This window comes from Nyctereutes procyonoides, unplaced genomic scaffold, assembly GCF_905146905.1.
Source record: "Nyctereutes procyonoides isolate TBG_1078 unplaced genomic scaffold, NYPRO_anot_genome, whole genome shotgun sequence".
Lineage (NCBI taxonomy): Eukaryota > Metazoa > Chordata > Mammalia > Carnivora > Canidae > Nyctereutes > Nyctereutes procyonoides.
In genome coordinates, this window is record NW_026575126.1 from 69,124,765 (window position 1) to 69,148,603 (window position 23,839).

Here is a 23,839-nt window from a genome sequence, read left to right on the forward strand (position 1 = left end):
CATGTTTGTCAAAACTATTTCACGGATAGTGTGGTGGTTAAAAGCAGGTTTCTAAAGTCAGACAACCCACATAAGAATCCTGGTTGGGCCACGTACCAGCCATGTGACCTCCCTCAAGTCGTATAACCTAAACTCTCTATAAAATGAGATTTCCTGTGGCGTAGGTTAGGAGTAAATGAAATATCATTTATAAGGCACTTCCTCTCCTTTTCCCTCCCATTCCTCTGGGGGCTCCCTTCTTTTCCTCCTCCCCTTGGTTCCCCCTCTTTCGCCACTTCTCTTCTGCTTTTATGAAAAGCACGTCCAGCGGAGACTGGACCTTTGAAATTTGGCGGGAATTAACGTCATCATCCAAGAGGACCAGGGCTGCGCACGCGCGAGACACCTACTTTTGCTCGCGCGCTAACTTTGCAGCCTCGACAGCCAATCAGGGTCGGCGTCGGAGCCGGTGTTAGCTGGACTCACCAATCGAATCTGGGAGGCGGGCCGCCGTGGAGGCAGTGGCGAGAGGGGGCGGGGACGGGGAGAGGGCACGCATAGTTCTCCCGGCAAGGGTCTCTGCGGGCCAATGGGAGAGGCCTGCGGGTGAAGGCGGTGGGGCGTGGCGTTGGCGGCTCCCGCAACCCTAGGCCGTCCAAAGTCGAGCCAATCAGAGTGAGGAGGTGGGAGGAGACTAGCCAATCAGCGTGCAGAATAGGCGAGGCAAGGGGTTGAGGAGTCTCCCGCGGACGTCGCCGGCTCCCGAGCTTCTGTCAGGGGAGCCGGGCGTGCGGAGGAGGCAGAGGAGGCAGAGGAGGCGGGAAGGTGGCCGTAGTTGAAGGGCCAATTGCTGACTTGCGGGGAGGTGGTCCGAGGGACCGGACAACCATGGTGATGGCGGCGAAGAAGGGTCCAGGCCCGGGTGGCGGGGTCAGCGGGGGAAAGGCGGAGGCGGAGGCGGCCTCGGAGGTGTGGTGTCGCCGGGTGCGGGAGCTGGGCGGCTGCAGCCAGGCCGGGAACCGCCACTGCTTCGAGTGCGCCCAGCGCGGGGTCACCTACGTGGATATCACCGTGGGCAGCTTCGTCTGCACCACCTGCTCCGGCCTCCTGTGAGTGTACTGGCGGGGGGGGGGGTGACGGGGCAGGACAGGGAAGGGGCCACGGAGTGTCGGCGGGTGGGAGGGGGGCAGGGGGCTAGGCAGCGGGGATCGGGGCGAGGGGACCGAGCTGAGGTAGGGGTGGTGGCGGAGAGGCCTGGGGAAGCGCCTGATGCGCTCAGAGGGTCGTCTGCTGCAGAGCTGTCACGGGGAAAGGAAATTGGCCGGGGAGACAAGACACGATGGGAGTCGCGTTGCAGGGGAAAGGACGGACACCGGAGAAGAAGGGAGAAACTCTCGAAGGGAGGGCAGGCGGACCGAAAGTAGGGAGAGTTGAAGGGAGCCGGGGTGGGGAGGTGGTTAGACATTGAAAGGACCAGAGAATGACACACACCTTGAAAGGGAACGCTGTTTAGGTGGGGGACAAACAGGAGAGGAGTAGAATAAACTGGGCTCTAGATGAAGGTGTACTTTTCTTCCTTCTGGCTCGTACCCATCCTGGTGTGTGAGATGGAGAAACCAATTTAAAATAGGTAAGTTAACCCGGGCTAACAGAGTAGAAAGAGTGACAGGTAAGGAGCCATGTTGCGGTGTTCAGGTGCAGGTCCTAATGGTGCAGGGCTGTGGAGTACTACCCAGAAGTAGATTTCTGACACATCTTAAGAGAGCTGGTGGGTTGCCCTGTTAGAGAGCTTGACTTTTCCAAAGGTTTGGGGATCCGGATGAGCAATCCTAAGTGTAATAGTTTACACCTTTAAGCTTCTTGTTGCCATGGCTTGATCCTGGGAGTTGCATCTGGCAGCTCTTTCTAGATTTGGGGGAGTTTTGTATAATCTGCAGTGCTGCACTTGGCACTGGCACTGAATTTGGTCATGCCTGAACTAATTTAGAGCCACAGTTCTAGGCCAGATTTCTGGTTACAGGGTTTCTTTTTCCTCGTAGGGAATTATTTGGTTAAATGCCTGATTAACATCGGATACCAACCCTGTATCTCTATTTTGTATAAGTTTATCAAGAGATTTATTTGGACTTGCTTAGAATGGTTTTAATACATTGATATTTGTCTAGTTGGTTGGTGTTGTATTTAACAAAAGGTGCTTTCCTTGTTTCTTCTTACACCTTTAGGAGCCAGGAAGGGAGCAGTACTGTTCTTACATGACAGATGGGAGAACAGAAGCAAAGAGAGGTTTACTGATTTATCCAGTGCCATATGGGGGTTGCTGTTTTCAGCATTTGTTATTAGATATTAGTTAGGATCATGGCAGATCAGAAATGAAGATCCAAGTCTCCTAAGATAACAGTGTAGGATTATTTCTCTATTTGATTTTTACCTCCTTTGCCAAACTCCTGTGTTCTGATCAACCCCACTTGTGTGTAATGACTTTGGTCTAAGTGAAAGCCATTATGGCTCTTGGGACAACAATTAGAACTCAAACAGGAATGTGTCAAAAAGTAGAGACTTAAATGAAGCAAAAGGATAGACCTGAGACTGGGACAAGTACTCTGAGGAGAGAAAGAGCAAAGTTTAGGACTATTTATAGCAGAAAGAGAAAGAACAGATTTCTGAAGATCCTGTTGTGAAGAGGAAAATCTGATTATAGAGTCTGGGAGCAGGCAGATAAAACTGATGGTATATCAGAGTCTAGGTCCTAGGAAGAAAATGTTTGGAAACAGTGTTAATTCATCCCCATGGTTAGCTGTGCAGCACAAAAGATAAAGCATAACTAAATGGGAGAGCTGACACTATTATCATTATTTTATAGATCCTGGTTTAAAGTATCCCATAGATAACATTTCCCTTCTATAATGAATATCCCTGAATCAGGACAGAAGGAGGGTCAAGGGATCTGGCACACATTAAAAACCTGATTTCTTTTGCTAGAACAGTTAACTCCTTAAATATCAGTGCACAGTTTTAGAACTTTATCACTTGTGCACAGTAAACTAAAGGCAGGTTGACATTATAAGGAGAGAAATATCAGAAGAAACTCTAGAAGAAAGCTTTGGTTGCCCTGGCTGTGACTGTCTGCCTGGGTTCTGGTGGTACTTCTCACCATATAGAACTCATTGGAGTTCTAATTAGCATGAACTAAGTAGGGCCACACATAGGAACTTTATAAAAAGTATTGCCTGTGCCCTGGGACAGGCAGGTGCTGGCAGGACCTGGCAGGTGGGGCCTAAACAATGTGTGAGGTATGGGATGCTTACTACTGGCTGCAGAGTGACAAGAGAGCACACACAGTTCAAAAGACATGGAGGGGCATGGCTCCAGGGTGACACTTAGACCAACTAACATCTTAAATCCACATGGTTGATTGACGAAAGATCAGGATTTTTGTGGTACTGGGAAGTGAAAATTGTGGTAGGTTAGGAGGCTATCCATTCATTCATTCAGTCTGTCAACATGTATTTATCGAGTGCCTATCAAGCCCCAGATATGGTCTCAGGCACTGGAGATATAGCAGTGCACAAAATTGTACCCATCTTCATGTAGCTTATACCACAGTGGAGGCCATGGACTCTATCTAAATCAATCATTAAATATATAATTGCCGATAATAATAAGTGCTGTGAAGTTAAATTAAGCTCAGCATGGGCTGGAGAGTGATAGGAGCTCATGTTGAGGTAAGATGATGAAAAGAGAAAAAATATTCTTTGTTTAAAGAACAACAGGGGACTCCTGGGTGGCTCAGGAGTTGAGCAACTGCCTTTGGCTCAGGGCGTGATCCTGGAGTCTGGGAATCGAGTCCCGCATCAGGCTCCCTGCATGGAGCCTGCTTCTCCCTCTGCCTCTCTCTCTGTGTGTCTCTCATGAATAAATAAATAAAATCTTAAAAAAAAAAAAAAAACAGTGTTGAAGGGGATGGGAATTCAAGTCCCACACTTTAGCACCATAGCCAGGGAAAGGAGACAGCGAGACAGGCTTTATCTTGAAAGCCAGCTCTCTATTAAGCATGTATGTTACAAATATGTCCACTTCTTAGGGGAATGGAGTGTTCTGAGGGCAGTGAGCTCAATTTCCAAAGTTCCCAGCTGGCTGCACAGTCTGATGGAGCAAAGTTGACTGTTGCAGCCAAAGTTGAATTTCCCAAGATCTGGAGAAAATTTTCGATTTTAATACTGGTGGGTGGGTATGACTATGGCTTTGTCACTACATGTACAAGCTCATTCTCATTTTCTTTTTTCATGAGAAATATTTTCTCAGCTCTAGCAGAAAACCACAGCGTTGGTGTGAGGGACTGAGAGAGAAGCTGCTAGTTTTGTCTGTTTCTAAATTTATATACATGCTGCCACAATTGTAGGTCCCAAATTTGACCTAGTTTTATTCATTTGGTTTTCGTCCAATACCTAGTTTCCTTAACCTGGATATAGGTCCTTTTCATTTCCCCAAAATATACATTCAGCTGTGTCTTTGGTTGTGTCTGACTCTTCTACTAGAGAACAAAGCTAGGACGGGGTAAAAATTGCTGCTAAAAAGTGCTTTTTCCAAAGCAGTGGCTTCAAGTTTTTTTCTTGCTCTGGTTTGCCTGGATGCCTCAATGAATAAACCACATTTCTTTAATAAGAAAATAGATTCTAAAAAAAAAAAAAAGAAAAGAAAATAGATTCTGAGGCCTACAATGTCATTGACATCAGGTTTGGGCACTATCTTTGACACCCAGTCTTTTTAGCAAAGTCTGTGGCATGCTTCCCTAACATCGATGTTTGAGTTCATTCTTTAATCCATCATCCTTCAGGTCTCAATAATATATAACTTGTCTCCTCTACTTCTGCACAACTTCATTCCCACAGCAGGATTAAGTCACAAGTCAGGTGGACAGAGCTCTGGACTGGGTGCGAGGTGTGCTTGACAGCTCTTTCTTTATGACAAGTTCCTAACCTCCTTGTGCCTTAGTTTCCCCATCTGGACTTGCTGGTAGTGGTTCCTGGTTGAAGCACTTTTATCTCCATGGAAGAAAAGGCATAGTGTGTTGTTCAATAATTCAGTACTTTTCCATCCGTCTCAGAGAGATAGACATGTCCCTTGCCCCTGTATTAGTCACATCCCTCCATCCCCTCCTGCCTCACTTTTCATCCAAAGAGATGAGAAGAAGGAGAAACAATGTAAAAGGATTGGGAATGAGCCTGAAGAGGAAGGCAGAGGATTCTGTGTGGCTCTACATGAGTGGACAGCAGTTTATCATTGTTGCAGGGATTTTAGATCAGGAGGAAGTTTCGTAAAATTAGTGAAATTGAGCCTGGAGCAGGTAATAGGGGAGCTCTCCTATTAGGGACTGGTAAGAGTCTCTAATAGGGACTCTTTTTGGTGATGTTTGGGTCCAAGATAAGAGCCAACAGTGGTTTAGCTGAACCCTGGTCAGAGGCAGAGAGGACTAGAATCCCAGAAGCAAAGAAACCCCACCTGGGAGGTATGAATTTGAACACTAAATATTCAGAAGTCAGGAATTCCCAAGTCCAAATTCGGCACAAATGAAAGAACTTGGGTGCTGGGTAGAACTGTTTTTTTCCATTGTTGGCCTGACAGAACCTTCTTATCTGAGCAGCTGAGCAAGTTTGAGACTTTCATGAAGCAAGATAGAAGCAAAACATGGGTTGTGAGGGAGATGACCACAGAAAAACAAAAGGTGTGGTATTTGTAGAAATAGTTGTGTGATCATAAGGGAGGGGAGAGAGAGGCAAGGAGAGAAAATTGGGTGGGCTTTAGGGTCCCTGCAGGTCGCTTTGCTGCCAGTAATTCAGGGCACTTCATAGAAGGATGCAGAGTACTTCAAATGCCGGTCAGGTGCCCCAAGAAACAGAAACTGAAGTCAAAGGCGTCATGACTGGGCTGAGGCTCAAGTCCTAGTAATATACTTGCTTTCAGTTGGAAAAACTTACCCTATTCTGGGCAAATAAATTTATCTCTGCATTCCCCCAGCACCTCCTGTTAGAAATAACAGAAGGGATTTGCTGTGATAACCAAAGGGCAGTGTCTCCTTCCAGCTCTCACTTCTTTTGGGGAGAACCTGTGAGTCATGTTGGGGAGACTGGGTACAAGTTAGAGACTTGAGTCTGTTTGTTTCCAGGCCAGTGACTCAGATCTGGCCCCTTGCATGATCCTGCTATGTCCCCAGAGAGACCCAACACTCCTCTAACATTTGATTTCAGCTACTGGGAGGAGAGGGGCTCTTGTTTCTAAATTGCTTCTGTTCAGCCAGCAATGACCTCTCTCTGATTCAGAAACAAAATGCTCTGACTCATAGGCCATGTAACTAGGTCCTCTTCCTGGGCTGCAGAATGTTGCCTTGTAGAGAATTTTCCCTGCCCCCAAACTGTGGCTCTAGTTATACATAATCCAGTCTACAGACATCAAGGTCAGAGCAGTGCTTTTTGTACTGTGCTATGGAAACATCCTGTTCCCTCAGATTCATTTGGCCCAAAGCACCTAAATCACTTATTTTCTCTGCTTTCCCTTCATCCTATCTTCCACCCTCCACCCCACCCTCCCAAAATCCTTCAGTCCAAGCTTAGCCTTAGGAAGTTCTGTTGTTCCAATCATCCCCTCTAGACTGATGAATGGGTCAAATCCCTCCCCCTCCCCCTATAAGGAAGCACCTCCCTGTTTACACTTTGCTAACAGTTCCTGGTTGTCCTTTCAGGAAATGTCAATGACCTTTTTGTGATAGGCTTTAAATCTGTTCTTCTAGTGTAAACAGAATACATTTTACTTTTCCCATGACCAGTTCCTTCCTTCCCCCACTGCTGCATCCTGGTGCCACATTCTCTCTGATCCGGCTTGTGTGTGCCTAAATGGCACCCAACTGTGTTGAGGAGTATCTTTGTCTAGGCTCCTAGGGTCATTGTAGGCAAGCATCGGCTGATCAAGGACTAAGTCCTACATGAAATGTGATATATGTGGTATATAGTGGTAAACAGCTGTCCTATTGCATCCCCCAGAGTGCCTACCATTATGCCTTGTATTTTGGCAAAGGAAATATTTCTAAGTAAGAGGTGAAGATAAGAACTGGGATCACAGGAACAGAGAGCTCTGCTTGGCTGGACCTTAGAACATCTGGCATTTTGCGAGGGAAGAGCCTAGAGATTAAGGTGACCAAGAGCTAGGGAAAGAATATAAAAGTCTGTCTGGACTTCAAAATAAAACAAGGCCATTAGTAAGGCTTTAAGAGAGAAAACTGGAATATCTCTGAAATATGATTAGAAGAGTCTTCAGGGCAGATCAAGTTTAAGAGCTATTGTTTGACCTGTAGTTATAAAGCCTTGCTTTTGGATTTCTCTGCTCTAATCTTTCTTTAGGGCATCAGTCCTCTTTGATAATGTCTTTTAAAGGAGTATTTAGAGACCCTTTACTTAAAAGGCTAGCAGCAGAATTGCTGAAAATATCTTCAATTGTAGCCTTCGGTGTCCTGTCCTTTGTTAGAATCCCACAATCGGTAATTTATTATCCAAAGGAACTGTTGCTCTTCACTCTGTATCATGTCACCTGTCCCCCCTCCCTCGCCCCACCACCTTGGCATACCCTTACACAGACACTAACATGTACACTGCCCATCTTCTAGACTCATAGGGACACCTTCATTTTGTGGGTACACCTGTTAGCATGAAATTTCTCTAGGATTTCCATTTGGTAAATTGTGTGATCTCCTCCTTCCCTCTGCTTTCCTGATGGCATCAACCGGGACCCTCTTTTAGAGTTTCTTTTATTTTCACATCTTGATTTGCCCATTTTCAGGGGAGTGAAAGTCTGAAGAGGCCTCATCAGCTGAGACTATCTTTCCTGCATATGCCAATGCTCTTTCACAACCTGGTCCCAGGGTCTGGTTTATTTGTTGTGGTTTGGCCAGTTTTGTTTTCATCCGATGAATGCAGTTGGTCTGGACTAGAGTAAAACTTAAGGGAAAAGGAAAGGGGAACCTGGCTTAGCACCAAGTTTCCCTTGTTAGAACACTCCAGAGGGCAGTTGAGTGTGGGCAAGAAAGCTTTCTTGTCTACTGTAATCTCTATAGGGCTTCTGTGGGCACAAATAGACTCCCAGAGAGTTAACAGAATACACAGAGCTGGCACAAAAGCATCACTACAGGATATATGTTCCTGACTCATGCCAATCTCGTATCTCATGGTTAACTCTGACTTCCTCCTGCTTCATCGAAAGATCTAGAGCTGAGAAGGTCTAGACTATTTCTTTTCTCAGAGATCTCTTAATAAAAGAGAGGGACCCCTCTCCATCCCTACCATCACACTTCCTGTCTAGACAAAGAGGAGAGGCAGCCAGGTATAAAACCATGGCAAAACAGGAAATGGGATGTGGGCACATCTCTGAGTTCCCAGAAGTAACCCCCCACCCCCACCCCACCCTACCCACCCCTCAGCCTGCAGGAGGAACCCTGCTAGGAGAGAAGGCAGGTTCCCTGCCATGGAACCCAGGCAAAGGAGACAAGGCTTCTGGATAGGCAGGCCCTACCTTCTTCTCCAGAATGAGGGGGATCCCAACACACCCCTGACTCTCATTAAAAGCTGCCAAAACAGTCTCACTTCCCTTCTTTCCTTGAATCAGGAAGTAGCTTCTCCAGGGAATTCTACCTGAGTTCCACCTCAATTGATGTGTTGTCTTCTCCTTTCTCCCTCCCCATCCTCCCATAAACAGACCTGCAGTGTTAACCACTAACCACATTGTACTTCTCTTCCTGTTTCTCTGTCACAGGAGAGGCCTGAACCCTCCCCATCGAGTCAAGTCCATCTCCATGACAACTTTCACTGAGCCTGAAGTAGTGTTCCTGCAATCCCGTGGAAATGAGGTAAGCCAGCACCGATGGAATGGTTACTGGCTATAGTTGCCCTGCTGGCCAGGGGACCTGTGTGTCATGATTATGGAAAAAAACCATAGCTTTCCTTTTTGGTCCAGTTTCTTTTATTTTTTAGTATTGACTATGTCTTATGCATATTTATATATCCATAGAATCTTCATTATACAAATTATGGTTTGTCTAGGCCTTTGTTAGAGAAAGCAGGGAAAGGAGCAAAATCTCTATAGGGGGTGACTCCTAGGCACTCACAGGGAAGACTGCCCCTTGACATTTAGAGCACCACGTTGATGAGCATTCAGAATTGACTCAGAGTAAGATCTGGAGCCAGCTCTACCAATCTGACCCTCAGAACCCTGGGTATAAGCCCATGCCATGTACTCGAATGTTTGTTGAACCCCTTCCCCAGCTAAATCTGCTGGTGGTGGGAAGACACTGTCTTTGCTGTTAGCAGTCCAGTCCTCCTAGCTTGTGGGTGACTGGCTTACTTAGAGGATACTGACAAGGGAAGGCCTCTGGAGGTGTTCTGGAAGCCACAGCTCTGAAAATCATCCCTGAGCCCACCCCCATCCAGATTTCATTCCCCATAATTCTCATGGTCCTCTCTTTTCTTTTACAAGATGTGTCATAATATGTAATTATAAATCATTTTTTTTAAGATTTATTTATTTATTTATTTATTTTGAATTTTTAAAATTTATTTATTTATGATAGTCAGAGAGAGAGAGAGGCAGAGACACAGGCAGAGGGAGAAGCAGGCTCCATGCACCGGGAGCCTGATGTGGGACTCGATCCCAGGTCTCTAGGATCACGCCGCGGGCCAAAGGCAGGCGCCAAACCGCTGCGCCACCCAGGGATCCCAAGATTTATTTATTTATTTATTCATGAGAGACACAGACTGAGAGAGAGGGGCAGAGACATAGGCAAAGGGAGAAGCAGGCTCCTCACAAGGAGCCCAATATGGGACTCGATCCTGGATCCCGGGATCACGACCTGAGCTGAAGGCAGGCCCTCAACCACTGAGCCACCCAGGCGTCCCTTAATTATAAATCTGTTTTTACTTACCTAAGGCACGACCTCCCCATTAGATGGTCAACTCTGTGAAGCCACGGATCGTCTGCTTTGTGGGTATACCCAGACCCTCACATGAGTCCATGCTCATTAATATGTATGGATAAATAAATTGGAAGTAGTATCATTCCCATCTCATGCTTTATGCCTGAACTCCTCTGTTACCTGACTCCATTCCTTTAGGTTTGCAGGAAGATTTGGCTGGGTCTTTTTGATGCTCGGACATCTTTAATACCAGATTCCAGGGATCCTCAGAAGGTGAAGGAATTTCTCCAGGAAAAATATGAGAAGAAGAGATGGTAAGGAGGAGGAAGGATATTGCTATGGAGACGCATGTCCAAAGGGATTCTTTATCTGACAGTCTAGTTTCCAGACTTGAGTTGGTTCTTCTCTCAAAGGCCAGACTTGGGTTGAGTATATTCCATCCAGATTCAGTTAGGGCTCAATTCTGACTTCAGAATCATGGAACTACCTAAAGGACAACTTGTCCCCAGTTACTAACTTTGATGCTCCTCTTTTGGGGAGATACTAGGCTGCTTAGAGAGGGGCTAGGCCTGTGGGAGTGTGGATCAGGTTTATAGCTTAGCTGGGCCCATATATGCAAAGAGGCAGCTGGAAGCACATACCCTAGAATTCTGTGCTTTTAACCCATCCCATCATTTCATCCACAATGTATATGTGTTCTATTTTCCTGGTGACAAAAACACTGTTTCTGCTCCCCCTTGCTTTTTCTTTCCCCAGGTGGCTCTTCCTATTGCTTGATCTCAGGGGTGTGTATATGTTGGGGCTAACTATAGGGTGGAGAAGAGAACTCAGACAACAAGGAGATTGATGTGGACAAAACAGCATTTTGGAGTCCCTCCTGGGGGTTTCCTCCAGATAAAGAAGATGCTTCCAGAGTAGAGACCACATACATATGCTAGAGTGGAGGGGATTTTATCAGAAGTCACAGGAGCTGTCAGGATAGATTGTGAGCACTTAGAAGAGGAGGTGGCAGAAACTTTCTGTGGGACTGAGAAGGAGGAACTCGCAGAAATGCTAGAAAATAAAAAGGAAGTTGAAAAATAGGATCACCTGTCCAGCAGCACTACTGACACATTATTACTTAAAACCCAAATGGTTTGATGTCAGAAAGAGAAAGGAGAGAGGAGGGAAAAACAGGCCCACATCTGAGCAAAGTGAACATTACTGCAGAAAAGAATGAGCATCCGACAGTAAATGGGATACTCAGGATGGGCAGGACTTTGCTGAGTTACTCAATTCCCTTTAGTTCAAACAAAGGAATAAGTGGGAAAGGGCAAAGGGACTTGGGATGTCACCTGTGCTTTCAAGTGCCTACACTGAGCATGGCGCATGGTGTTACCCCTCCTTTCAGCCTGGCTATTCTTTCTCAAAGGTATGTCCCCCCAGACCAAGTCAAGGGGCCTGCTTATACCAAAGGCAGTGCCTCCACCCCCATCCAGGGCTCCATCCCAGAAGGAAAGCCCCTGCGGACTCTTCTGGGGGATCCTGTGCCATCTCTCTCAGCTGCTGCCTCCACCTCTAGCCAGGTAACTCTCAGACCTGCCCTTCAAGGCTAGTTGGGGATTTGGGAGACAGGGATGTCAGTTTTCTAAGTCCAATCCCCTGGACTTAGCAGACAACAGTATTGGAGGTGTGAGTTGGTTCTCAGACCTATGTCTTGGACTCACCTCAGACTCTTCTATCTTTTGGAAGAAAGAACCCAACAGGAAGTGGTATTTAGGAAAGTCAGAGTATCGACTTCAAACCTAACCATTGCTCCAAGGAAACACAGAAGGGGCCAGGATGCTGCCTCAAACCCCTGGAAAAGATGAGGAAGTAACAGCTCTGGGTGTTGGGGGCGGCAAAATCTTGGCACCATCCCTGTGTATCTCAGGGTTACCTTCTCTGAGAAGCCCTAAAATGTTTGCTTCTGGGAACTGGTACACTATGAAGACAAAGAAGCTAGGTACATGAGGGGCTCAGGCAGCTTCTGCCCAGGAAATCGCTCAGTTGAGGGCAGTTTCTCCCTCTCTTCTCTCTCCACTTGCCTATCTGGGGGCAGCCTAGGGAGCCATGCAAGGGGCCCTGTCATGTCTGGGACCCCAAGTGCTCTATGTCATGCCTTCTCCTCTCAAGTCTATCTGTCAGTCGCAGCCTCGGACGTCCCAACCCCGGAGCTCTCAGCCACCTCCCCACTCTTCCATCAAGAAAGCCAGTACTGACTTGCTGGCCGACATAGGTGGAGACCCCTTTGCTGCTCCCCAGGTGGCACCAGCTTTTGCTGCGTTCCCAGCCTTTGGGGGTAAGTGGGGCTTGGGAGAAGATTCCCACGGTGTATACCCCTGACACAAGGAATTCACGCCCTTGAGGTGACCAGGTCCCCACCCCTGTCCTGTCCTGCAAACATGATGATAATTCTGAAGCATCAAAGTTGGAAGGCCTGGGGTCAAATGAGAGTGGCCAGGATTATATCTACCAGTTTGACCAGAAAACATCACAGTCTGGGACTACCAGCACTTCCTGTTAGAACACTGGAAATCACCTTTTTATTACTTTCTTTTTCTGTTAAAATGGGATCAGGGGGCTCATCACGTGTTCCATTCCCCCTGCCCTCTTCCCAAAGATCGGCAGCAGCCAACAGAGGGTTGAATAAAATGGTATCTAGTTCCCGTTTTTCTTTTCAAGCCCTTCCCCCACCAAAAACGATTTTTTTTTTCCACATGATTCAGCCCAAAGTAGGCCCTGACAAAAATGTGAATGCCTCATGGAGTAAGGATAAAAGATGGTGGAGAGGGAGCTTGGAGGCCTCTGAGGTCCCCTTGCCCCCAGTGGTTATTTGGCCCTCTGCCCAGGCCCCTGCCACCTCTCTCTGAACAGGACCCTGTGTAAAGGCAATGTCCCTTTGGCCTTCAGAATTAGTATATATTATAACAATTCTATGAGCATGTTATATATATAGCCGTTATATTCCCTCCACCTGTAGGCCAGACACCTTCCCATGGAGGCTTTGCCAACTTCGATGCCTTTGGCAGTAGCCCCGGCTCTTCTGCATTTGGAAGCATTCCTCCAGCTGGCCAAGGCCCCTTCCAGGCCCAGCCAACAGCCACAGGTAAATTCTGCCCTGCTCTATTCTAGTCCCCTCCTCTCTTCTGACTATGTTCAGTTTTCCACATCCATACATCGCCCTTCATTCACATCTGCACCAACCTAGAGATCTGGGCAAAGGAGACAGGGGAGGAAGAGAAGCAGCCCTGGGAAAGGAAGAGTGGCTCCACTGCTCTATTTTGCCCTGTAGAGAAAACAGCTCAGTTGCAGTAGCAGTTGTGCAGGGTGTGCATAGAAGATTTCTGACCGGGAAGTTTGGGGGATCCCAGTCCTCGAAAAATCAAAAGTGGACATGACTTTTCCTCTAGAGTACTCTGATGGTCTGCGATGTATGCTGCCCAAAGGGCAAGCACTGGGTCAAAGTCCAAGATAGTCTCCAGAAGTCCTCACTCACCCCTGTTAGAACAGAAGCATATATCTTCAGTGTTGTGTTCAAAGAGACCCCCACACACAAAAAAAGAAAGAGACCCTAAAGGCCACTGTCATTAAACATTTGGTTCCTCCCTGAGTCCCCAGACATCAAGTCTTCATAGCCTTGGGGCTGGCCCTCGGCCTTTGCATGTCCTGGACACACAGGAGGGCAGCCAGAGTGCCATAAAGACCTGATGTCTGGAGAAAGCTAGTGACTTACGCTCTCTCTTTCTCCCCTCCCCCACCCACCCACCCTTCCCCTTCTCTACCCTCACTGCCAGCCAGTCGGATGCTAACTGGAAGTTACAGCTTTGGTGAGTTATTCTTCCCACTTCATAGCCCACCCAAGGCGGAAACCTCTCAGGTCCTCTGAGCTGAGAGCTTTGAGGTCTGGAAGGAACCCTTCAAATGTAGCCATCGTACAAATGAAGCAGTTCAGCGGTTCCCCTGTCATGCAGCCCACAGAGTGGCAGAGCTCGGCCCAGAGCCCAGACTCCCCGACTCTCACTCTGCCCACAGCCTTCCCGCTGTGCCACCTCAAATTGTCTGTTCACTTTTGTTTTTATTTTATTTTCATTTTTTTGAATGGCACAAGGGGGGACATTTCATATTGATGAAAGTTAAAATTCACAAAGAAGTTCTCACATTACCAACTTAAAGTACCTGACAGGGTGGCCTTGAAAGTCATAAAGCAAAAACTTAGACACAATGAAAATCTAATACAGAGTGACCGAGAGGGGGATGATAGTAGACTCATGAGATTAATAATAGATAGAATAGATGGACAAATAAGGAAGAAAGTAGGCCATTTGAGTAACACTTGAACAAGGTTGACCTAATACATATAAGCAGAACTTTGTAATCAAAAGACAGAATTTTCTTTTTCTTTTTTTTTTTTTTTAAGATTTTGTTTATTTATTCATGAGAGAGGCAGAGACATAGGCAGAGGGAGGAGCAGGCTCCCTGCGGGGGAAGCCTGATTGCGGGACTCGACCCCAGGATCCCAGAATCACGCCCCGAGCTGAAGGCACATGCTCAACCACTGAGCCACCCAGGCGTCCCAAAAGATAGAATTTTCAAACACAGAACCCTTTTACAATTTGACCACAGACTAGGAGACATCACATCAATTTCTAACAAATAGAAATTGTCTAGGTCACATTCTATATAATAAAAGGTATCCTGAAAGATGTCCCATAACAATGTTTCATTGTCCTTGAAGGCATGAAACAGAAAAGATCATTACAATGTGGAAAACAGACAAAAAGCTAATAGCCATCATGTGTTTTTATCTTTTTTTTTTTAAGATTTTATTTATTTATTCATGAGAGATACAGAGAGAGGCAGAGACACAGGCAGAGGGAGAAGCAGGCTCCATGCAGGGAGCCTGATGTGGGACTTGACTCCAGGATCACCCCCTGGGCCAAAGGCAGGCACTAAACCACTGAGCCACCCAGGGATCCCCCCATCATGTGTTTTTAAAACTCCCATAAGGGGATCCCTGGGTGGCGCAGCGGTTTGGCGCCTGCCTTTGGCCCAGGGCGCGATCCTGGAGACCCGGGATCGAATCCCACGTCGGGCTCCCGGTGCATGGAGCCTGCTTCTCCCTCTGCCTGTGTCTCTGCCTCTCTCTCTCTCTGTAACTATCCTAAATAAATAAAAAAATAAAAAATAAAAATAATAAAACTCCCATAAGTAAAAAAGAATAGGATAACAGGGAAGGAATACAAGCAGCAAATACCCAGAAAAAAATCATGAAAATGTTCTCAACTTGACTAATTAGAGAAAATGCAAATTAGGGTAAGAAAATAATTTTGCAAGTTATATTCAAAGATTTAAAGATTAGTAATGGCCAGTACTATGCAGGGAAATTGGCCCTTTTGCATGCTACCAGTAAGAATGTAAGCTGGCACAGAAATATTCAGTGTAGCAGGAAGAAAGTGCTCTTGGGAGAGAGAAAGCCACCTATACAAGGTGGTTATAAATTGGCCCTGTCGGAGATGCATGCCTGTCGCAATCCCTTGTCCAAAAGGCCAACCTTTGAAGAAGAGAAGGAAACTGTCAGTCCCGGAGCCCTCCCCGGCTGAACCTGAGGTGAACTTCTGTCCAGTGTCTAGTCATCTCAAAACACAGCTGGTCTGCAGCCAGCCAGAGCCTATCAGCCCTTGTGAGGCTCCTGCTATTGCTAGGAGCATCCCCATATTATCCCCATGAGGAAGGAAAGATCTCCATTTTGTAGTTGACAAAACTGGCTCAACTTGGCCAGTAACTTGGCCAAACCCCAATGGCTGATGAGTGGCAGATCCTGTTCACTTCCCACTGCACCGTGATCACCAGGGTGGTTCTCTGAGTGTGACATAAAGAACTACTGGGTATAAAGTAGGGAGGATTGGGTGAGAGGTGGGTGTCTTTTCTGACAAGCCTGGTTGTATTTTATATTTCTGAGGGGGAGTCTGGAGAGGGGAAGTTTCTAAAACTGCAGTTTCCCCTGAAACTGCTAGAAGGCCTGTATGCCAATCCAGCCACAGGGAGTGAGGCCCTGGAAGTACAGAAGAAGCAAACAGGAGCACAGGTATACCTAGCTTCCCAGAATGGGCTGACAAAGTGCCCTTTGTGGACCCTACCAGAGTGAGGGCGGGCTCTGCCCTCTAGTGTCCATCAGGAGACACAGCCCAGTAGGGCACAGCCCAGTGGGGCAAGCACCTTCTCTCACCTGATTGCTCCCTGACAGGCCTAAAGCAGTACTGAGGCTTCTGACCTAAGTGATTGTTCTGGAGTTTTCAGAAAAAAGCCCCAACGCCTAGGTGGCTCAGTTGGTTAAGCGTCTGCCTTTGGCTCAGGTCATAATCCCAGGGTCCTGGGATCCAGCCCCCCCACCCCCACCCCTCCGCATCAGGCATCTTGCTCAACAGGGAGCCTGCTTCTCCCTCTCCCTCTGCCTGCCGCTCCCTCTCCTTGTGTTCTCTCTCTCTCTGCCAAATAAATAAATAAAATCCTTTAAAAAGAAAAGAAAAAAAAAGCCCCTAACTTAACTGAGGAGAAACCAGGCTGAACTTTGAGGGGGCCAGGGAGCAATACGGATTTGAGAACCAGCCTGGCTTTGCCATTCCTCCCTTGCCTAGTGTCTTTATCTTTCCCCGGCTCTTCCTCTCACCTCTGGGAGGCAAAAGAGTCTTCCCTTGTGAAGGTTACCTGTTCATTCTTCCCACTCTCTACAGGCTTTTTTCCATCAGCTTGCTTATCTGAGTCTCACCTCTACTCTCCACCTCTGCCATCACATCCCTCTCTTCCCACAAACAGACTTTAGGTTACCTGGCCTCTGGGAAGAGGAGCCTGTGGCCTTCACTGACTCTTTTTTTTTTTTTTAACACTCTTGGTGGCATAATAGACATACCATTCTGCACCTTGATTTATGTTTTAACTGAACAGTACTGCTAGATTTTATTATCAGTACATGAAGAGCTTCCTCATTGTATTGTTTTTTTTACGGCCGCACAATAGCCCTGCTTATGTGTATATCGTAATTTATTTAATCCATCCTATGTTGATGAATATGTAGAATGAATGATGAATATTTAGTCTTCTACTCTCAAACAGTGCTGCTGTTAATAACCCTGCATGTGTCATGTTGGGCACATTTACAACTTCTATCTGTGAGAAAACTCCTGGTAGTGGAATTAGTCTAGAAGGGGACACAGTTGACACAAAAATAAAAATATGTCACTACAAAGATGTCAGGTGCCCTGAGGGCAAAGAACAGGGCTGTTATGAGAGGAAAACCAGGCTCATTCAGACAGAGGTTGGGGAAGGCACATCTGGAAACATGGTTCTGTTGAACCCGAAGGGTGGGGAGGCCTACAGGTGGGGCCTCTTGTTCAAGGCTGAGGTGGAACATGCTGAAAGACTGGAGCTGAGAGTCTAGGAGAGCCTCTTGTTCACTTGCATTTACGATCTGAGCTAGCCATCACATTTCCTTTGAAACCTCATCTTATTCCTCTGACCGCAGAAATGGTCTCTTAAATCATAGGCTTTGGTGATCCCTCACATTTGTGTACTTTTCAGATTCCAGAATACTTCCTGAGAATACTTACCAGGGTTTGTGGGGGCTGTCTTTATGGCGCTTTGTGCCACCATAGATAGGTGTGTGCCTACACCATAGGAGTGTACCACACTATGGAGAGGACAAAAATGAGTTCAGGAGAATAAGATAGTTTGCTCAGGTCACAGCAGTAGCAGGGAGTAGGGCCCCAACTAGAGTTCAGTTCCTCACACTCTACTTCTCACATAGTCACGCAGCAAACAATTCCTGAGCACTGTCATGTGGCAGACACCAGGCAAAGTGCGTTTCCCTTCAGTATACATCTCCCAGCACCTATAAAAATCAAGTCTTTCCCATCTGTAGCCTCATTTTACCCTCAGAGCAGCCCAGAGGCCCAGAGTGCTTGACAGGATTCCCACCATACAGATAACACTGAGACACACCGATAAAGAGTCTTTCTCCAAAGGACAGGAATTTCCTGGGCTTCTCAGGCTGTTTTGTAAGCCCCCCATGTGAGCTACCCCTAGGTGCTTTTTTTTTTCAGACGTGATGACCAGAGAGGTCAGAGGAACCCTGATCTAAGCCCCTGGCCTTAGGATGGCTCTGGTTGGAGTGGGAGCCAAGCTCTCAGCTGGAGATCTCCACTCAGTGCTCCAGTGGGGGCTCTGCCTTCCATGAGAGGCTCCCGAGTGTCTGGGCCTTTCTGCCCTTCGCAGCTCCTCACCCACTCCCACACCCCCCATCCCCTCTACCTGTCCCTTGCTGTGATTTGTCCATACATGGAAATGCTGGTTTGAGGAAAAGACAGGTGGTTCCAGGTCTTGAAGAAAAAATGAGAACTGAGTCAAACTGGACCAGGAGGGACAATGAATGACCTGACCCAGGGGAGGGCAGCTTTCTCTCAGCAGTGGTGGCTTTGAGCACTAGGGAGACTGAGAAAGGCTAAACTGCCTAGAATTCTTGGCTGGAGTCAAGGCCCTCTGAAGTGGATGATTCAGGGGGAAATAAGCTCAGAGAACTCAGTGGGGGCCACTCATGCCATCATTCTGCTACTTCTCCCCTGCTCCCCCCACCTCCATCTCTTCTGCACCTTCCCTCCTGCCTCACCCCTGCACTCCCCGTTCTGTTTCCTGTCATTGCCCAGGGAGCAACCAAGTGACTCCATTTGGTGCCTCTCCTCTTGCACCCACCAGTCAGCCCAACAGCCTCCCAGACATGGGCAGCCTCCTGGGGCCCGGAGCATCAGCTGGAGGTATCCCCAGCAGGTAGGTCAAGACATCTGCTCTGGGGCAGCAGGCTTTTCCCAGCCTGCTCAGTTGCTCCCATCGTTGTCAAGCAGAACAGGGTTTGCCATCCCCTGGTCCCTTGATCCTGGGTGCCCTGCACACTGACTTCTCTTTCCATGTCACAGCGTCTTTGGGGTGGCTGGCCAGGTCCCTGCGCTCCAGTCGGCCCCAGCTGGTGGTGGTGGTGGCAGCACAGGGCTTGCCTTCGGAGGTGAGTCTTGCCTGTGGAGACCCTGGGAGGGGATCTGAGGCCAAGAGGAAATGGGCTTCCATAGAGAGGGAAGTAGAGAAAGAGCACCCCGAGACTGTAAGGAATGCTATCAGCCCAATATTAACTACATGAGTAAAGAGTAACCCTCTCTTTCTCCCGCCTCTACCCGGTTCCACCCTGAGCAGCCTTCACCAACCCTTTCACAGTACCTGCTACTCACCCCCAGCTGCCTTCCACCAACCCATTCCAGCCCAATGGCCTGGCCACAGGTAAGCCTCCAGACTCTGCCTAGAGTGCAAATTCCTCTCTCCCTCCTTCTCTTTCCCTTCTCTCTGTTTCTCTGTCTTTCTCTGTCCTTCTGTCTCTGGCTCTCTCTGTCTGTCTATCTCTCTCGCACACACACCCCTCTGTCAGGAGGAGTGGCAGACAGCCTCAGCTGGCAGCTGTGGTCTTCCTGAAACTAGTCCCCCTCTCACCCTTCACCAGGCCAGACCGGGTTTCACTTACAGGCCACCTAGTGGGCAAAGAGTAGAAGCACCCAAGTCCCAGGATCAGAATTTAAGAATTACAAAAAAACAAGCTGCTACTTACCCGAGCCGGTTCTGCAGGTTTAATGGCTGATGTGGCAGTGACTCTCCCTCTTTGCCCCTCAGCCGTATCCCCCCAGCACCCAGCCTCTCTCCCTTTTGTGTCCCACTTACAGCCTTGTCCTTGGTCCCTGCTTTCATCTGCCAGAGTGTTGTGATCTCCTCAGTCCCTATTCCACTGCAGCCTCAGCTCTTCTCTCTTCAAAGGCACGCTTACCCCACCCCACCCCCACCTTTTTGTTGTTGTTGTTCTTGAAAACCTTGAGACCAGGAAGAGAGATTGATAGCAGCTTGCATGCTGACCTGACGGTGTGGCAAACACTGCTGAGGGCTTTACACCAAGGATTTGCTTTTCCCAGCAGCCCTAGGAAAGGGGATGGTCCCACTTTTAGAGATGAGACCACTGAGGCACATAGAGGGCTAGTACTTTGCCTTCATTGATGCAGTTTAACAGGTAGCTGGCAGCTGACCCCAGTTCTGGGCCACACCCATGCTCAGCACTGCTGTGCCCTCTGTCTGTGCTACAAGCCACCATGGGCAGGAAGAGGGCAGGTTTACTAGGTTACAAAAAAGCTGAAGACTTCCAATGGCTCACTCAGGGTACTTTTACTGGGTACCTCTGGTTAGGGAAACGCTCTATCCCATGTCCCAATCTTGGACAGATCTAGGAAGAACTGTTCTCCAGCCTGCCTTCCAGAGCTTCTCCTGACCTTCATGTCCTCATTCCACAGGGTCCAGCTTTGGGATGAGCAGTACAGGGCCTGGCTTCCCCCAGACAGTGCCTCCCACCAGGGCCTTTGTCAGCACCTTCCCACCGCCAGTGTTCCCCCCACAGACCTCGATGACTCAGCAGCAGAATGGTAAGGGATTCAGACCACACCCTCCTTTCTTACCCCATTCCTCACCCGAAGGGACTGCAGGAATTGGGGCTGGGTATGAATATTAGGACTGTTAGGATGTCAGATATCTGAAATAGTTCCCTTTTGGACCAGTAGGGGGCACCAGAGAAGCCACAGACCTGCCAGTGTCCTCTGACTCTGCTCCAGACCCTTATTGTAGAAAGGCCCACTCTTGCTGCCACTGTAGGATGCAGGGAGGCCCAGCAAAGCTGGCCAGCACCAGCTTGAGGGGAAGGGCTTACACTGTCAGCTGAGTTTTTGCTCTTGCTTCCCAGGCTCTTCCTTCAGCGACCTAGGATCAGCCAAGCTGGGTCAGAGGCAACTGAGCCAGCCAGCTGGGACCTCTACCAACCCCTTCATGGCAAGTGCCAGTATGGCCTTGGTGTGGGGGATGGCCTGTCTCTGGGGGTTGGGGGCAGAATCCTTGAAGGAGAATGGGGCAATGTGGGGTGGAAGCCCTGCCTTCACCGTGCAACGGTGAGTGGGTTAGTCAATGGGTCCTGCTGTCTCCCACATTCCCCTGCCCCCCACTTGCCTCAGCTCACCAACTTTCCCAGAATCCTCAGGCTCAGCAGTTCTGGGGGAGAAAGGAATCCTGGCCTGTAGCTTTTCTCCCCTAATCCCCTAATTGGTGACTGTTGTTTCTTTTCAGACTGGATCCTCATCAAGCCCGTTTGCCTCCAGACCTTCAACCACCAACCCATTCTTGTAGCATTGTGTCCCTGGGGGGCCTCTTCCCCACCCTCTGGGGCCCCTCTACTCCCAGGAGCTCTGGTGACCATTTGCCTGTGGCATTTCTGTGGGTCTGAGACCAGAATGGGCCTTGTTTTGCAGGGAAGGGGTCTTGGGGATGGCGGAGGTGCTAATGCTTTGCTTGGGGCTTGCAGATAAAAGGGCAGCTTCCCTGTCAGCTGCCCCCAAGGCTTCCTCCCATCCCCACTCCAGCTCCCACCCAGGAGGAGGCCCAAGAGGAAAGCAGGCAGGGACTGGCCTGGAGGAGTCTTGGTATTTGATTTCTCAAATTCTTAATTATGATGACAATAATCCTCTCCTGCCTTCAGCATACATAGTGGTTCCTTCACCCCCAGCCCTGTGGACAGAGGAAGCTGTGGGTGCAGACGGACCAGCATTCTCCTGTGGGAGCAAGCCTCCCCGCCTCCCCAGCTTTCCCATGCTGGTCTCCTTGTGGACAGAAGCACGGTGGGCAGAGTAGGGTCAAAGTGGAGATGAGGTGTGGTGTTGACCTTGGACAGTGATCAGACAGGTTGAGAAGGCTTTGGTCGGGGGCGGGGGGGCATAGGATGCCCTTGATGCCCTGGCTTGGGCCAGCACACCCTTTTATCCCCATCACGCCAGGAGGCCCTCCATGGTGTTGCTTCTCCAGCTCCCTCCCTCATCCTAGGTACTCAGGATGAATAGTAGTTTTACCTATATACTTAGACATGCCCAACTCCTGTCAAGCACTTTAGTTTGCTGTGGTGTCATGTTTGGATACCAGTGTTTTATATTTATACATAGAGAATTTTCTAATATAGCCTATTATATATACACACACACAGGCACACACATGCCACAATTCTCCTGCTCCCAGACAGCTCTTTTACATGGGAAATGGAATGGATCCCCATCTGTGCCTCAACCAGCAAAGCCAGAGCTCCAGAAGGTGGTGGGGAGGGTGTTCACAAGTCCTGACCACTCCAGAGCCTGGGCTTTTCCAGGGAAAGGCTTTGTGCAATTGGCTGGGTTTTTTCCTATCTTTTTCCCATGTGCCTCCCCCACCCCCAAAATCTCTGCACCAAAGCTGTTGCAGGCAATGTTGGAAAAGAACTGCATTTGGAAGAAAAAGGAAATGGCTCTCACATGGTCTCACTTTGAGTTAGTTTGAGGGGCCCCAGTGTGCCTAGTAGGTCAGTGAAGATGATGATCCTGTTGGCTCAGGACAGGAATTCCTTGCTGGACATGGCCAGGCCCCATCAGAGCTGGAGTCCTGGTTAGCAGTGGGAGGGAGTGCAGTGGGAGGTGGCTGCAGTGAGGGGGTGACTCCCACGGGGCAGGGTGGTGCTGGAGGATGGAGATGGCGATGGTGGGACCTGAGTACAGGAGTAGACCACTCCCAGGCCGGTGCATCCTCGGCCCCTCCCCAGACTGTCCGCCTGAGGATGTTGTGTCAACAGCCATAGCATCTGGGCTGTTTGTGTGGTGACAAGGCAGCCAGCGTGGGTTAAACACTTCACATGGCAGAGGAGAGGCCCAGCCTTCAGCCTTGCTGTCAAGGGATGTTCTTCCCTTTCCTGCATTGTGCAGGGACTCTGGCCCTTTAGCTGTTCATTCTTGGGATTCTCTGGGTCTTTCCACCGAATAACCTTTAGCAGCAGAACAGCAAGGAGAGGTAGGGATTGTGTTATCACTTTATTTACTTTGAGGACTTCTGGAAATATTTCTCTCTGCTGCTATTTGCCCATCCAGGGGTAGCCTCTGCACCTTTGCAAGGCTCAGAACCCATCCTGTCTCGGGTCTGTGTTCCTACTCTCCCAGCCCCTACCCTCCTTCCATCGCCTGGTGGATCATGGATTTCCCAGCATAGACCACCATCCCTTGCTTTTTCATGTTCTGTCCCCTTCTCCCAGTATTTTTCTCTGTCACTCTTGATTACTTCTCTGTACCGGGCCCTGTCTCTGTTTCCCATTTTCTCTGCTTAGAGCCAGGAAGGGGAGGAAGCAGGTCTCTTTCCTAGGAGGAGGAGCCTTATCTGATTTTTCCCCAGCCACCCCCAACTCCCTTTCCTGACCAAAAGCACTGAGGTCTGGAGGTGAAGTTGAGAGGGCCCTTGCTGCGAGTTTCAGTTACACTCCTGCTGTTTCCCAGCGACCTCCTTAGGGCTTGGTGCCCAGGCCCATCTCCCTGCAGTCCCCCTCCCTGTGCCCCGGGTACTCTGTCCAACATGGACTCCAGCCAGCTCACTGGCCAGGGCAGGATGACCAATCAGAGGAGTTACACTGGGTTAGCCTCCATCCCCAGGACAGAAAACCCGAGTTCCCTGGGCACAGGCCAAGACGAGGACCGCAGCTGCCGCCCCTGGCATGGAACAGCCACAGCGCCACCTCCGTGGGGCCTCTTGTATCCATGCGAGCTGCAGAGAATGGAAAAATCCCTGGCCTGCTAGAAAATGTCTAAGTGACTGGGCTGTGTTCCTCCTACCTCACCCCCAGGATGTCCCTGCACGGCCCTATCTGGTGGTTACACATCAGGTCCCCACAGCAGGCAAACCATGGAGCCACAGCCACGCTGTGGAGCTCGCCCAGGCTCCCACTGGGCTCTGACCAAGCGGCCAATGCTGTGACCGTGCTCTACA

At 48.8% G+C, this 23,839-nt stretch overlaps 1 protein-coding gene across 3 annotated transcripts; it reads left to right on the forward strand.

Moving 5' to 3' along the window:
* The first annotated feature begins 725 nt into the window (after window positions 1-725).
* On the forward strand, window positions 726-22,561 carry AGFG2 (ArfGAP with FG repeats 2). 3 transcript variants are annotated; one of them, XM_055341190.1, is made up of 13 exons: window positions 726-1,088; window positions 8,776-8,869; window positions 10,130-10,245; window positions 11,343-11,496; window positions 12,086-12,251; window positions 12,933-13,058; window positions 13,747-13,779; window positions 18,649-18,769; window positions 18,916-19,001; window positions 19,187-19,270; window positions 20,320-20,448; window positions 20,763-20,848; window positions 21,140-22,560. In XM_055341190.1, exons 1-13 carry the CDS (start codon window positions 868-870, stop codon window positions 21,197-21,199), a joined length of 1,476 nt encoding a protein of 491 aa, XP_055197165.1. In that variant the 5' UTR covers window positions 726-867; the 3' UTR covers window positions 21,200-22,560. The 3 variants fall into 3 exon arrangements, with proteins under 3 accessions (XP_055197165.1, XP_055197166.1, XP_055197167.1); XM_055341191.1 differs by having other exon boundaries at window positions 12,098-12,251; XM_055341192.1 differs by lacking the exon at window positions 13,747-13,779 and having other exon boundaries at window positions 21,140-22,561.
* Window positions 22,562-23,839: the final 1,278 nt, after the last annotated feature.